General features: G+C 42.9%; 1 protein-coding gene across 1 annotated transcript; it reads left to right on the top strand.

The window, feature by feature from the left end:
* Positions 1 to 244: 244 nt before the first annotated feature.
* On the top strand, positions 245 to 13062 carry klhdc4 (kelch domain containing 4). Its single transcript, XM_079500752.1, has 13 exons — positions 245 to 468; positions 1521 to 1612; positions 2696 to 2774; positions 3272 to 3370; positions 4154 to 4290; positions 4679 to 4771; positions 5365 to 5527; positions 6388 to 6466; positions 6720 to 6928; positions 8520 to 8745; positions 9958 to 10146; positions 10233 to 10385; positions 11433 to 13062. Exons 1-13 carry the CDS (start codon positions 376 to 378, stop codon positions 11609 to 11611), a joined length of 1791 nt encoding a protein of 596 aa, XP_079356878.1. The 5' UTR covers positions 245 to 375; the 3' UTR covers positions 11612 to 13062.
* Positions 13063 to 15118: the final 2056 nt, after the last annotated feature.

The raw sequence follows: 15118 nt of genomic DNA, 5'->3' as shown, positions 1-15118 counted from the left end.
TGTGATTTATTGTTTTTAGTTTATTACGGATTCCCATTAGCCCTACTACTCTTCCTGATAGAGCCATATTACCTTTTTTTTCTTCAATCTGAGAACCGGACCCAAACACAGCAGCGCCCCATCAGTCTGTCTCGAGGAGAGACTATCCTTCACATTTCTCCTCCAACTCCAACACACTAGAGGGCGTAGTCGAATCTCTACACATAACAGGGTCGTCTACGTCATGTATGTTGCCGGAAGCAAATCGTGTTCGACAGAGGAAACAGCGCATGAGTTTGTTTAGGTGAGATTCACGTGTTCACTGTTCAGCATCACTCAGAAGAACAGAGCACTTTTAAAACCTTAGTCTCGCTAAACACATTTATCAACACAGCCATGGGTAAAAAGAAAGAGAAGAAGGTGAAAGGGGCCGAGAAGACAGCTGTCAAAATGGAGAAAAAGATTTCCAAGAGGTCTAAACGTGAAGAGGTTTGACGATGAATTTTTTTTTTAGAATAGAACACCAAATGTACTATCGTCCTTGTTCATGTTTTCTTTATTGTTGCACACGTGGACAGTTTTTGGACACCGCTTTAGCAAGCTGAGTTAGAAAGTTTGCTATTGCTAATGTCATTTTAACTCAATTAAAAATGAAATGGAACTAAATTGAGATATAAAAATAAACCTTAGTTGATTCCCGGAGGGACATTTGGCAGGTGTCATCGCAGCATAAAACAAACGCATGGCAGAAAGGTATACTCAAGAAGAACCAAGCCAAGATAAATAAAACTTAAAATAAATATAAAATGAAGAAAAAATGGATATGCATAGATTCTTTCAGACTGTCACAAGATATCCTCACTGTCTCTGAATAAGGGAAATGTACAGTGTATCGAATATGCACACACATATGGATATATGAATTAATATACATCTACGCCCGGCCCAATACATTTATAAATGAAGACCAATACTTGACCAAGACTATGTACTAATGTGTGTAAACAATGAGCATATATACAAATGTGGCAGTGCAAATCTTAACCCATTAAGACCTGAGACCAGATTCTAGATGTCTTCTAAATCCTGTGCTCAAACTTTTTCATGTCAAGGACCCCAAAAATGTTATGCAATTGGCCACCGACCCCCATCTGCAAATATATGAGTTAAAAACGTTTGCTGTGAAAGAATAATATGCAATGATTTGCACACGTTTTCGTGATTTTTCAAAAATAGCAGGTCTACAATGAGTAGTGGCTACTGGCAGAAAGGACTGACCAAGTTGTGTACTGCCAAGGAGGGATGAGTCTGTTGCTGTTCATTTTCGCTAGCTCATCGCAGAGGGAACGAGAATGGTTCTCTAAAATAGCATTCAGCTTCCTCCTCATCCTCCCCTCATCAACTCCAGACTGTGTAGTGTAGTTGAACCGTTGAACGACTTGAGAATACAACACGCCGTCAAGTCAGTCTTTACCAGTTCTAATTCCCTGCTCCCTCCTTTCAATCAATTCAAACCTTTGCCCCTGCTTTTCTTTTGCCAGGAGGATTTGGAAGCCCTTATAGCCGAGTTCCAGAGTCTGGATGCCAAGAAGACGCAGGTGGTGGAGACGGCTTGTCCACCGCCATCCCCAAGGTATAGTGAGGGTGTAAGCACACTTGGGCTTCCATACACGGCCAAAAGCCGCTCGTGGCAGGCATCTCTTCCTGTTTTTTAGACAGCTGGTGGATGGAAATGAAGCTCCACGCGGCAGATTTTTCAAAAATCACGATTTTTCAAAAATAGCAGACCTACAAGCTCGTAGCGCGCCACTCGGTGGCGTGCTATGAGCTTGTAGATCTGCTATTTTTCAATGGCTAAATTATAACATAATATTTAAAACACCAAAAGGGGTTCCCGCCCAAAATGGGTTAAGGGGGTCCTGGCAAATAAAACATTTGAGAACCACTACTACCACTAGTACTAGTGGACCCATGTGCCATAGTGTTGTTGTATATCAGTGTCATACATATTCCGAAGACATCCTGGAGACTTCACATTCAATAATTGGGTTTTATGATAAAAATTATTACACTTAAATGGCGTGTAAAAATGAATCTTTTGAAAGAAAATTTGCCACGGACAAGGCCAAGTCATTGCCACGGACACATTTGTCTGGACATATAGATGACCCCTGCTTCCATTATTCTGCTAATATTGAACTATTCTGAGCTGTCACGATTTCAAATTTTAGTGGAGAATCGGAACAGCAGTGGCACCGGTATTGCAGTCGCTGTAGCGCACTGTTGTTCCTACTCTCACCTATGGTCATGAAGTGTGGGTCATGACCCGGATACAAGCGGGCAAAATGAGTTTTCTCAGACGTGTGGCTGGCATCTCCCTTAGAGAGAGGGTGAGAACTGAAGTTCAGTGCCGTGTGAGAGACTCCGAGTAGGCTCCTTCGCTTGGAAAGGAGCAAGCCTAGGTGGTTCCGTCATCTAGTAAGGATGCCCGAACTAGTTTGGGCCCGGAAAAACGTCTAATTTCTCTTTTGGGTCTCCAGCTAAAAAGTTTGGGAAAACCACTGTGCTATACCGTTTAGCTTGATGTGAAACAAACACCCCTCTATGTTTTCAGACAAATAATACCATACCATACCATATATTTATTTTATGACGCATTGTCTCTGTTCAGAAAGAAATAACTCAGTTAGTCTCTGTCTTTTGGTACCTAATACAGGCTGAATGCCTCTCTCTCTCCCCATCCTGAGAAAGATGAACTCATCCTGTTTGGAGGAGAGTTTTTCAATGGAAAGAAGGTAGACACTTGACTTCACTAATGTATATTATTATTATTATTAAGATGTAATTATTACGTCACGGCATGTATGTGTATGTTAACTCTGTCTGAAGAAAAGCCTTGTGCTCGAAACGTCAGATAGTTTTGGTGCAGTAACAAAATAATCTGTCGCATTGGAGCCGTCAGTGTGCAAGCGTTTTATTTTGTGCTTCTACTGTTCTATTAACCCATTTAAACGGGTTAAACCAAAATTTCTACTTCCCAAAAAAGATATCTAAAAATACTACTGGCTGGGTTGCCATGAAATTAGCTATAGTGGCCAAAATATAGGGTTTAATTACAACAAGTTGTTTTTTGTGAGTCATTGGGGCCTGCTGTTAGCCATACATACAGTATGCAGCAGCAGCACATAATATCTTTACTTAATGTTATGTGTCACTCTTGTACTATCTGCGTGAATAACACAATGCAACCAAAAATAATCCTTGATTAAAACAAAGTTTCTATCCTTCACAGACGTATTTGTACAACGATCTGTTTTTCTACAACATCAAGAAGGACACCTGGGTAAAGTCAGACATCCCCAACCCTCCTCCACCACGCTGTGCTCACCAGGTAAACCTCTCACGGACACAGTTTATAGACACAAGTTTGACGATTCAGCAAACAGCTCATTTGTATTTGTCCTTACTGCACAATGAATGGAAGGAAATGCTAATATCAATATGAACCACTACAATATTCATCCTTATTTTTGACCATAAGGTGGCAGACTTCTCCAAGACAACACAATACGCTGCACATAGTGCACAGCAGGATTTGACTGCAATTGGCTGCTTACTGCACCAAGCACAATTTAATCATTTTGATGATGCCAGACTTGAATCAATTTAAATTGACACATATTTCCCAATAAGGTGAGGAATGTGTATGTATAACCCGTCCCTTATCGTCCCTCATTTTAGACCAGATTCTACAAAATGTGTTAATCTAAATCATGATGGTTTGCTGAAATTTCTCTATCACTGGTTGTCAAACAATTTCATGTTACGGACCCCAAAACGTTTATGTAATTGGCCGCCGCCGACCCCCATCTGAAAATATCCAGGGACACCCCCCCCCCCCCCCAGAAGCAAAGATATGAGTTAAAAATCATTTGCTGTGAAATAATATATATTCAAAGATTTGCACACGTTTTCAAGATTTTTTTCAAAAATAAGCAGATCTACAAGCTCATAGTGCGGCACTCAGTGCCATGCTATGAGCTTGTAGATCTGCTATTTTTCCATAGCTAAAGTATAAAATGACGGTTAATGTCGTGAAAAAAACACTTAAGTGACACAGATGCGTTCCAAGTCTTAATGGGGTAAAAAGTCCTCTTCTTGTTTGGCTGCACAGGCCGTGGTGGTCCCCCAGGGTGGAGGTCAGCTGTGGGTGTGCGGGGGAGAGTTTGCGTCTCCGGACGGCGAACAGTTCTACCACTACAAGGACCTGTGGGTTTTGCACCTGGCTACGAGTACATGGGAAAACATCAAGTACGTATACAGATGGATGGTCTTCTCGACAGTGGTGTAAAGGAACTAGTACATTTACTCTACCCTTTTATTTTACCATATTTCTAAATCGGTGGTTTCAACCAGTGCATGGTCCCCAGCTAAATGATGGAGAGATGGCAACCAAATGGACTCTTATTAGATCTTTAAAGGTTTCATGACATTCATTTTCATTTATTTAAAAATGTCAGACAACATACCACAGAATATCTAATGAATGTTAAAAGTTCAGTTTTTTTGGGTGCAATTTTACAAAATACTTTTTGTGTCACGATTCCTTTAACTCTTGAGAGCGTAACATTTTGATATGAAAAGGGTTGAAAGAAAACCATGTTTCTAAATGAATACAAGCAACTCTTTGTCTGTCCAGGGTGCCAGGTGGTCCCTCAGGGAGGAGTGGACACAGGATGGTCCTCAGCAAGAGACAGCTTCTGCTGTTTGGTGGCTTCCATGAGAGTACCAGGTAGGAAGAGGGTTAGGGCTGTGTCACCATTTACACATGTTTGTCACGTCTGCGTGCTTGTGATCTGATGTGAGTACTGATACAGTACACACACACACACACACACACACTAGGGCATTAAGCAACTAGTCGACTACTAGTCGACCTTGTTGGTACTAGTTGACTAGTTGATAAGAAAACAAAACAAAACAAAAGTTTATTTATTTATTTATTTTATTTTTTCACGATTTGGTAGGCCTCAAGATCAGGTAGATTATAGTTATAGTCACCAATGTACACAGTTTCTGAATGTTCTTTAAATGTACAAATATTTATTTCCCCAAAAAAACAATAGGTAGTTAAACAACTAGTCGACTAGTAAACAAGGCAACTAGTCAACTAGTAAAAATGACTAGAAGTGAATGCCCTAACACACACACACACATGCACGCATGCACACACAATCTTCACATGCACTTCACACAGAAATGGTTTGCAAATCGGAAAGTAATATTTGAAATATTGGTTCCTCTTCGTCTCTTTCACAAATGATAAAATCTCTACTAATATAGGTGTCCACCCCCCCCCCCCCCCCCCCCCTCCTTCTCCTATAGAGATTTCATCTACTACAACGACATCTATGCATTCTCTCTGGACTCGTTCTCCTGGTCCCGCCTCTCTCCCTCGGGCACCGGCCCGTCGCCGCGCTCCGCTTGCCAGATGACCTCCACGCCCGAGTCCACGGGCGTCATCATCTACGGAGGATACTCCAAAGCGGTGCGTGTGTGACTGTGTGTGGCACCCCCCCCTCTCTCTCTCTCTCTCTCTCTCATGTCCTGCTGTGTCACAGTGATAGAAAGTCAAAGCAATCTGGGCCATGGCTCAGTGGTCCAGGCACCTTGGCTGGTAATCCAGTCTGGCAGTGTGCTGTGGGTTCGACTCCCGATCCCGACGGCCTTTACTGCATGTCTTCCCCCCATCTCTCTCCCCATTTCCTGTCAGCCTACTGTCTGTCCCTCCATAAAAAATATAAAATAAAGGCGAAAGCCACAAAAAAAACCATAAAAAAAATAAAAATAAAGTCAAAGCAATCAAAGAGGTAGGAGCGCACACCAAGAGTAGGGAGGTGCTGACCACGGGAGATATACTGTACTTTAAAAAGGAAAGGAGAGGTCGCACAAACTCGTAGTCCCGATGCCAAAAAAAGTTTTATTTTACCAACGTTTCGACAAACAGGTTGTCTTCTTCAGGGTATGAAAGTGATAGAAAGTAACATAAGGACCTTTACTTAAGTACTGTACTACTGTACAATTTTGAGGTATTTGTACTTTACTTGAGTATTTCCAATTTCCACTACATCTCAGAGGCAAATATTGTACTCCAATACATTTATTTGAAAACTTTTTTATATTATATTATTTTTATATATTTTATAGATATTATTAATTTATCATTATTATTTGCATTTTGACAACAATACGTTTGTACTTTTACTCAAGTACATTTTGAATTCCAGACTTTTACTGCAGAGTATATTTCTACATTGCATTATTGAAACTTTTTACTTAAGTAAAAACATTTGAACTGTGCTGTGATGATAATATGCTGATAATAACTGTGTGTTTGTCGGGCTGCAGAGAGCTAAGAAGGACGTGGAGAAAGGGACCATCCACTCTGACATGTTCCTTCTGAAGAGAGAGGAGAAGGACGGCAAAGGTAGGCAATACTTAATCCTTATTAACCTGAGGACCTGATTCTACAAATGTCTTGTAATTCCTAACAGTTTTCCAGAAAACGTATTAAAAAAAAAAAGATCCAGGCTGCCACACAGAAAATTATATATTAGAGAGGGGGAACATGGATTCTTATGCAAGGCAGTGCACTGTATATACAGTACATCAAGCTTAAATGCAAACCAACATGCACTGAACGTCATAAGAGTGTGTCTGTCTATCCCTCTGGCCTCCAGAGAAGTGGGCGTGGTCCAGGGTGAATGCTGCCGGTAACAAGCCCCCTCCTCGCTCCAGTTTCTCCCTGGCGGTGGGCTCGGGGGGACGGGCGGTGCTGTTTGGTGGGGTCTGCGACGAGGAAGATGAGGAGACCCTGGAGGGAGATTTCTACAATGACCTGTACCTGTATGACATGGCAAAGAACCGATGGTTCCCCGGGCAACTCAGGGTAATATTTAATAAATATGTATAGAGCACCGAAGTCTGACGTCACTTTCAGTAGAGGGCACCAACACACAGGTTTATAGGTTTTTTATTTGTATTGAAATCTCCATAGGGCGATTTTATGTCGCTTCATATAAGAACTGTGTTTGAAAAATAAACCGACCACCCCGGCGTTTCTGTCAGGGGAGTGGCTGTGCGTCGTTAATGATGTCCATTCATATTTGATACAGCCAGTTTCTAGAGAAAATGGAATTAATGTGACCGCAGAAGCCTTGAAACTACATATGAATGCAATGTCGCTGAGCATATACGTCACGCCCAGCTGTCAACATATTGCGTTCCTGAGATTCCTCGTTGACGTAAGCTCAGCTGGTGGTGACTCGACTCGTACTAACCACGATACATTATATATCAATAAAATAAAAATAAACGTAATTAACGTTCAGTTTCTGTTGTGCGACGGGCTGCGGGCAGAAGCAGCCTACCCGGAAATGTAGTCTCTGGGTTGTTTGGCTCGTTTCTAACGCTTATTTTGTTACTCTTTTGGTATATTTGTACATTTCCACCTTCAGTCGATGCTTCATATCCATATGAGTGAAAAGGCCGGGGTGATCGGTTTATTTTTCAAACACAGTTCTTATATGAAGCGACATAAAATCGCCCTATGGAGATTTCAATACAAATAAAAAACCTATAAACCTGTGTGTTGGTGCCCTCTACTGAAAGTGACGTCAGGACTTTGGTGCTCTATTATGTGCTTTTATTATGTAAAATGCATCCATGGTTTCTAATATTCGTACTACATTTGACTTGTCTATACACCATCTTGGTCATCTCTTGGTTACATTAGAAATGTCTTCCATGGTTCTCATTCATTGATTGTAGCTACAGTAAAGGATTCTTCTCACCAGGTGTCACTAGTTACTAACCGGATTGCTTCCATGTATTAGAAGTACATTGTGGATAAAAATGTGCAAATTTTCTGGCTGTGAACAAATTGTACATAAGGTATGTGTTCTGTCTGTTCTCATTGGAGTTCCCCCAAGTGAAATCCCCAGTGTTCATTTATTTGACCCATTAAGATACGAGAGGCATCCTGAAAGACCCCTCTCACCCAAACCACAGACTCTTTGCCCTTCTTCCATCCGGGAGGCGCTATAGGACTATTGGTTCCCGCACTAGTAGGCTCAGGAACAGCTTCTTTCCTGTTGCTGTCTCCCTGCTGAGATCTACAATCTCATAGCACGCCACAGAGTGGTGCGCTACAAGCTTGTAGGTCTGCTATTTTTGAAATATCATGAAAATGTGGCGCACATCTTTGAATATATATTCTTTCAGTGCAAACTTTTTAAACTCATATCTTTGCTTCTGGGTGGTCCCTGGAACAACATATTTTGAGATGGTGGTGGTCGCGGCCAAATCATTTTGGGGGTCCTTTACATGAAATAGTTTGAGAACCACCGACATAGAAACATAGGGGTTTCAGAAAACTGTCAAGATTTCGAAGATTTGTTTTTAGAATTTCTCAGGTCAAAATGGGTTAATGGGCTAATTGGAACCTCAGAGTCCTGATGACGTGTCCTATGTCTGTCCAGGGGAACAAGTCGCAGAAGAAGAAGAGTCGTCGGGGAAAGAAAGGCGGAGCGGAGGGCGAGGGCCTGGGGGAGGAGGAGGGGGAGGCGGCCAGCGCTCCTCAGGGACCCACCGAGGTCATCAAGGAGATCGTGGCGGAGGACGGGACCGTGATGACCATAACGGAAGTGATTCCCGGAACGCGGGTGGTCGAGGAGGACGAGGAAGAGGAAGAGGACGACGATGAAAGTTGGTTTATAACTTGGTTCTCGTTACATTTCATTTCTGCCTCCCCTATTAACACAATCAGTGCCGGGATTCCTTCAAAATAGAAGCTCTGGGGTGCCGGAAAGACATGGCCGCTTTTACTCTGAATATATCAGAAATATTTTTGCTAGCTTACTGTGCCGATTTCATTTATAGGATACATGATCCAAAAAGCGTTCCTATTATGAACGAGAGGCATGTTGAAGTCAGAAATGAAGCGCTTAGTATATCCATCAGATCAAAACCACGGAGAGCGCCCTGGATTAGGAGAGACGAGGCATTCTTTCTGCCGCGCTAACAGCTAAGTGAGCGGTAAGCTAATATGACCGTAGGCTTCGCTCTACGGTGGCCGAGTGTCCGACTGAAAAATAAAAAGGAAAAAAATCAGAATATTCTCCCCTCGCCTGATATCATTGAGGATGCGCTAGGACGTGTCCAATGCATGCGTCGGTTGGATTCCCTAGGACGTGTGGCTACGTCCTACGGACGGAAACGGTTAATGTAATTTACAAGTAAAACAAACGCATAAAAGAAACATGTTTTACTAAACAGTTTTTAAAGAATAATTGGACCAAATCACATTCTGATTGGGGATTTGCTAGCCTGGTTTCCAGCCTGCTTCGCTGCATTCCGTGAATTTGTTTTGTCACTTCTCTACTCAGTCTGGCCAGCCTCCTGTTTGACTCACAATGTATGTCATAATGTCACCTGTTACGTAGCCACGTTGTTGTTACTGATACGTCATCAGCCAGCGCCACTCTGTCCATGCTTTTCTCACTGTTGGAGAAAAGTAGCGCCAGTTCGAGACTCGAGAGTAAAACCTACAGTAAAAAGTTTGATTCAGTATTCCACTATGTCAGATTCAGTAGTACAAAAAAAACGACGGCTGTGTGGGGTGAGTTTAGTGAATGATAAGGGGATGTTGCAGGGCAACAGCAGTAGCGGCGCATTGATACGACATCAAACTGGTGTTTTTGTCCCAACCTACACCACAGACCAATCAGAAGCCTCAGGTTGATTTTCAGTTTAACCTTGGCGATGGGACCCTTTCCAGACTGAGTAGCAAAGTGATAAAACAAACGGAATGCAGCGAATCAGGCATGAACCCAGGCTAGGGTTTGGCTTGTCGTTAATGGTTCAAGGTCTTTATTAGTGTCCTTATTAGTTCCACACCTCCCTCCCCGTTCCCCTCAGGTTCGGCGTGCGCCCCCCTGGTGGAGCCCTGCCCGAGGTCCAGCGCCATGGCGACTGTGCGCTCTGGCAAGCTGTTTGTGTATGGCGGAATGTTTGAGGTCGGAGATCGCCAGTTCACCCTGAACGACTTCTACTGCCTCGACCTCCACAAGATGGACCGGTGGGAGGTTCTGGTCGAGATGGACCCCAGTGAGTACCGCACACACAGATAGGCGCACGCACTCATTCGCATGCACGCACGCGCATGATGGTGATGAACCTTTGTCTCTCAACAGAGACACAGGAATGGCTGGGAGAGTCTGACTCAGAGGGCGATGAAGAGGAGGAGGAGGAGGAGGGGGAGGAGGCGGCAGGAGGAGGAGACGAAGAGGCGGCAGGAGGAGGAGACGAAGAGGAGGAGGAATCTGAGGAGAGCGACGACGAGGAAGGTACTAGAGTTTTCCATCTTTGTTTCTTTTCTCTGGTGATAAAATGACGATAGAACAGAGGGGGCAGAGCAAGAGGCATCTGTAATAATCAGGAGTGCTCATAACTGGTGTGCCAGTGGTGCCCATGTGTCGTCAAAATGCTTGCTGCGCGGCAGATCAAAGGCATGGAGGCGCATTTGGGTACCAAGAGAATCCTGATGCAACATTCCGGTGCATTGGAAGAAGCAATAATAGAGAAATGACATCATAAATAAATACTGAAACCAGATATAATCGTTAAAGATGGAGTGACACGATTTTTTCCACCCTAAAACATGATCATCAGGTATTATTATAATATAAGGAGGAATAACTTTTTCCAAAAAGTGTACAGTATTCGTTAAAATCATGCTTTTATGTGGACACGCCCACCAGTTCATTAAGTATATATGCCTGGTTTGCCTGGTGGGTGGTGATGGGTGGTGATCCACCTGAACTGAAGCCACACACACAACTAGTTGTATGATAAAGGGGGAGGGGTTTGGGGAGGGGCTGATAGTGTGATGTCACTATATTACTGTTTATTTCATTGGCCCGTTTGACTGTCAAGGGTTCAGCCTCCAGGAAGAAACCCTAAATACAACGTTAATACACCATTGCGCATAAAAACGACTCCAGGGTGTCTAATGAAGTACTGTCACCTCATATTAGACACATGAAAAACTGGAAAAAATTGTGGCACTCCATCTTTAAGGAAAGTTTATGCATGCATGCCATGCATGTGTACTATATAAAATCTAAATTTCCATTTTCCAGCCATTCAGTTGCAAAAAAAAAAAACCTTTTTAAAAAAATAAATAATTTGGTGACCCCCAAAATAAGTTGGGGACCCCCCGAGGGGTCGCGACCCCCAGGTTGAGAACCCCTGAGTTAGATAACTGTCATGGATGATATTGCAGCTGTGCAGTTGTGTATACGCATGTCTTTCTGCCTCCACATGTCTTGTGTGTCTTCATGGTTGATTTTCTGTGTCATTGATGGTCCATTTTCGTACCCGTGTGTCTCCAGATGCCAAGGAGCATCCTCCCGTCCAGGACGGGGAAGTGCTGGTGGACTACCAGACCCGTACGGAACAGTACTGGACGGGGCTGGCCCGCGCCAACATGGGCCCCGACAGCAAGGACAAGAAAGTGGCCAAAGTTGGACTTGCTATGGCTAAAGTCTTCTATGAAAGACCAGTAGTGTGATATGAATGGCGAGTCATTCGGACGTGTGTGTGTGTGTGTGTGTGTGTGTGTGTGTGTGTGTGTGTGTGTGTGTGTGTGTGTGTGTGTGTGTGTGTGTGTGTGTGTGTGTGTGTGTGTGTGTGTGTGTGTGTGTGTGTGTGTGTGTGTGTGTGTGTGTGTGTGTGTGTAAAACATGTATTGTTTATAATGGATTTGGCTTTGTTTTAATAAAACCTCTTTGATACTGTAAATCTTTTGGACTTTTAGACCAAACAAGTGCCAAAAAGATGGAAAAGCCTCCTGCCCAGTAGCCACGGAGAGTAACTTGGCCAGGTGTGTTCAGTTCAAACACACAGTTGGCCTCGTTGTTGTTACTGCATTGGAGAGGAGACTGCACAGGTTAGTCAAAGGCTGCCTGTCAGCAGGGCTGTTGAGCTACTGGACAAGTAAGACGCGTGAACGCGGGAAGCGAACGCAGATGTTGTGGCAGTCTGACACACACACAGACCTTTTTTTCTCTTTTTTCTTTTTTTTGTGGCTTTCGCCTTTTATTTTATATTTTTTATGGAGGGACAGACAGTAGGCTGACAGGAAATGGGGAGAGAGATGGGGGGAGGACATGCAGTAAAGGCCGTCAGGATCGGGAGTCGAACCCACGGCACACTGCCAGACTGGATTGCCAGCCAAGGTGCCTGGACCGCTGAGCCACGGCCCAGGCCAATTTTTCTTTTTTTAAAGTTGTTTTTTTTGGCAACTCGCTCATGGTGGTGGCTCAAGTTGGCTTGAGACGGCGCCCCTCCGATTTGGGGTTTTCTGGTCGTGTATGTACGGAATTGCCAATCCATGTTGTTATTTAATAATAATAATAATAATAATGGATTGCATTTTTATAGCACTTTTCTATGCACTACGTGCTTACTCAAAGTGCTTTTACAATGGCCCATTCATTCGTACATTCATTCATTATTCATACATTATTTCACCGTGTTTGGGTGAGACCCAGTTGGTTGGTCCTTCCGGATGGGCTCCTCATTGAAGTGAAAAGAAGTGGCAGGCGATTCCATGGGAATCAAATAAAAGTGATTTCATTGTCCATCCCAAGGACAAAGCAGTGTGAAGACCAACCACTAGGGGGCAGCAGTGACAAGGTTACACAAGTGTGTGCCTGTGGGCAATCGGAATTGGGCCCTATTTTTGTCAGTGCCTTATCCCTAAACTTCTTTTCCTTTTTTACTTTTAGTTTTTAGTTTTAGTTTTAGAAGTTTAGGGATAACACAAAAACGAATTGAATTACAGAGGTTCTGGGGTTGTGTCCTTCATTCAGTAATGGAAAGAGATTTCTCATGTGATGCTTGAAAATGGAGAAACTGGATTGCTATGTAATTGTAATCTTTAAATGAAATATCTTTATTGGGCACATGTACCCATGTGGGGTTTAAAGCCGTAGAAAAATAAGCTCTGTTCAATAAATGTATTAAATATGTCAACATTTTGTTTCTCTGCACAAATATGTCCATACTGGAGTTTTACAGTGCATCTGTCTTTCCCTATCTGTGTCCTCGTAGTATTCCTGCATTATGTCTTTCCCTATCTGTGTCCTTATAGTATTCCTGCATTATGTCTTTCCCTATCTGTGTCCTCATAGTATTCCTGCATTATGTCTTTCCCTATCTGTGTCCTCATAGTATTCCTGCATTATGCTTTCCCTATCTGTGTCCTTATAGTATTCCTGCATTATGTCTTTCCCTATCTGTGTCCTCATAGTATTCCTGCATTATGTCTTTCCCTATCTGTGTCCTTATAGTATTCCTGCATTATGCTTTCCCTATCTGTGTCCTCATAGTATTCCTGCATTATGTCTTTCCCTATCTGTGTCCTCATAGTATTCCTGCATTATGCTTTCCCTATCTGTGTCCTTATAGTATTCCTGCATTATGTCTTTCCCTATCTGTGTCCTCATAGTATTCCTGCATTATGTCTTTCCCTATCTGTGTCCTCATAGTATTCCTGCATTATGTCTTTCCCTATCTGTGTCCTCATAGTATTCCTGCATTATGTCTTTCCCTATCTGTGTCCTCATAGTATTCCTGCATTATGTCCAGTATGTATGCCTTTGACCCTCCAGAATGTGGCTAATCCAACGACGAGTATCCACAGAGAACATCCGAACTGAAACTCCAAATGTAAGTAAGCAAGTCAGTCATAAGGCAGTCATTGATCGGACACGTGTAATTTCAGGGATGGGCCGTTCAGTTTCCATTCGGTGTCCCTGCCTGCATATGGACTTCCTCATTGACCAATGCATTTTTGAGCGGTGCCTAACCACTCCAATGAACGGCTGTGTGTGTCTGTCCCTATGTATGTCCATTTGAGTACAGACAACTGCAATACCACTGGGTGACCTAAAGTGGCACTGTTGAGCAGCCTAATGGGCTACAGTACAGCTGTTGAGCTTCACACTGACCAATATAACTAACAATAGCACAGTACACACACACACAGCCTGCACTGCTCAGTTTACACAGGCGTGATTTTCTTTTTAGTGAGGCTCTGATTGGAATTTTGCATGTGCCCTGAGTAAAACCTGGATCCAGTGAGTGTTGTAAAAGAGTCCATCCATCCATCTTCAACCGCTTATCCATAGTCGGGGTGCGGGGGCAACAGCTCCACCAGAGCAACATTGTCTCATCATGATTACCTCACCTTCTGACGTTTGGCAAAATACTTCAATTACCTCAATTCTTGACGTATTTAAATAATACGTCATGGCGTGACTTAAGTGTAAAAAGGTCACGCTCTGACGTTTTTTATTTTTCTGTCTAAAATAATCTGAAGCTATATTATTATTCATGTCATGTTTGAGAAGGTCTGAAATAAATGTCAGAGCTGATATCGACATATAAATATGAAATAAATGCTTAAACATGTCACTATGTCTAATGTTATAACCATTGGGTTAACCAATGCTAACAACTTCCCTGCTAAAGTATGCAAATTCCGCTAAAATCCGCCTTTTTGTACACAATCGTTTTGGAAGATAATACTAGTCTTTTACTAACTGGCTAACAGAAATAGCAGATAAAGAAGTATTAACACTGATAGTTTGTAAAAAGTGTTTGTTGGTCCGCCTAAATAATGTAGCTATCGTTGCGGCGTTGCCAGTTTCTGCGAGAGAAATAAGGAACCCGCCCGGTATATGAAAACAAGCCCAAGCCCCCCTAAAACGCAACCTGCAAGGCTGCAACTACCAATAAGCTCAAAGTCGCTTATAATAAGAGGACTTGGCAACCCTCGCTACAGGAAGTTGGTCCTACATGTTTTTATTATTATTTATATTCACCGAGTAGTGTCAAATGACTTAACTTCCTGTTGCGAGGGTTGCCAAGTCCTCTTATTATAAGCGACTTTGAGCTTATTGGTAGTTGCAGCCTTGCAGGTTGCGTTTTTGGGGGGCTTGTTTCTAAAGTTTCCAGTGATTTTCACACATTTCCATGTCAAGGACCCCCAGAATTATGTATTGTCCAAGAA

The sequence above is a fragment of the Electrona antarctica genome (genome assembly GCF_951216825.1).
Source record: "Electrona antarctica genome assembly, chromosome: 5".
In the NCBI taxonomy this organism is placed as follows: domain Eukaryota; kingdom Metazoa; phylum Chordata; class Actinopteri; order Myctophiformes; family Myctophidae; genus Electrona; species Electrona antarctica.
This window is presented reverse-complemented; position numbering and strand designations above follow the sequence as displayed.

Excerpts from the sequence above, each read along its gene's own strand:
- klhdc4 (XM_079500752.1), top strand. The coding sequence starts at position 376 with ATGGGTAAAAAGAAAGAGAAGAAGGTGAAAGGGGCCGAGAAGACAGCT. Across the intron at positions 3,371-4,153 it reads CACCACGCTGTGCTCACCAG|GCCGTGGTGGTCCCCCAGGG; the intron begins GTAAACCTCTCA and ends TTGGCTGCACAG. Across the intron at positions 8,746-9,957 it reads GGAAGAGGACGACGATGAAA|GTTCGGCGTGCGCCCCCCTG; the intron begins GTTGGTTTATAA and ends CGTTCCCCTCAG.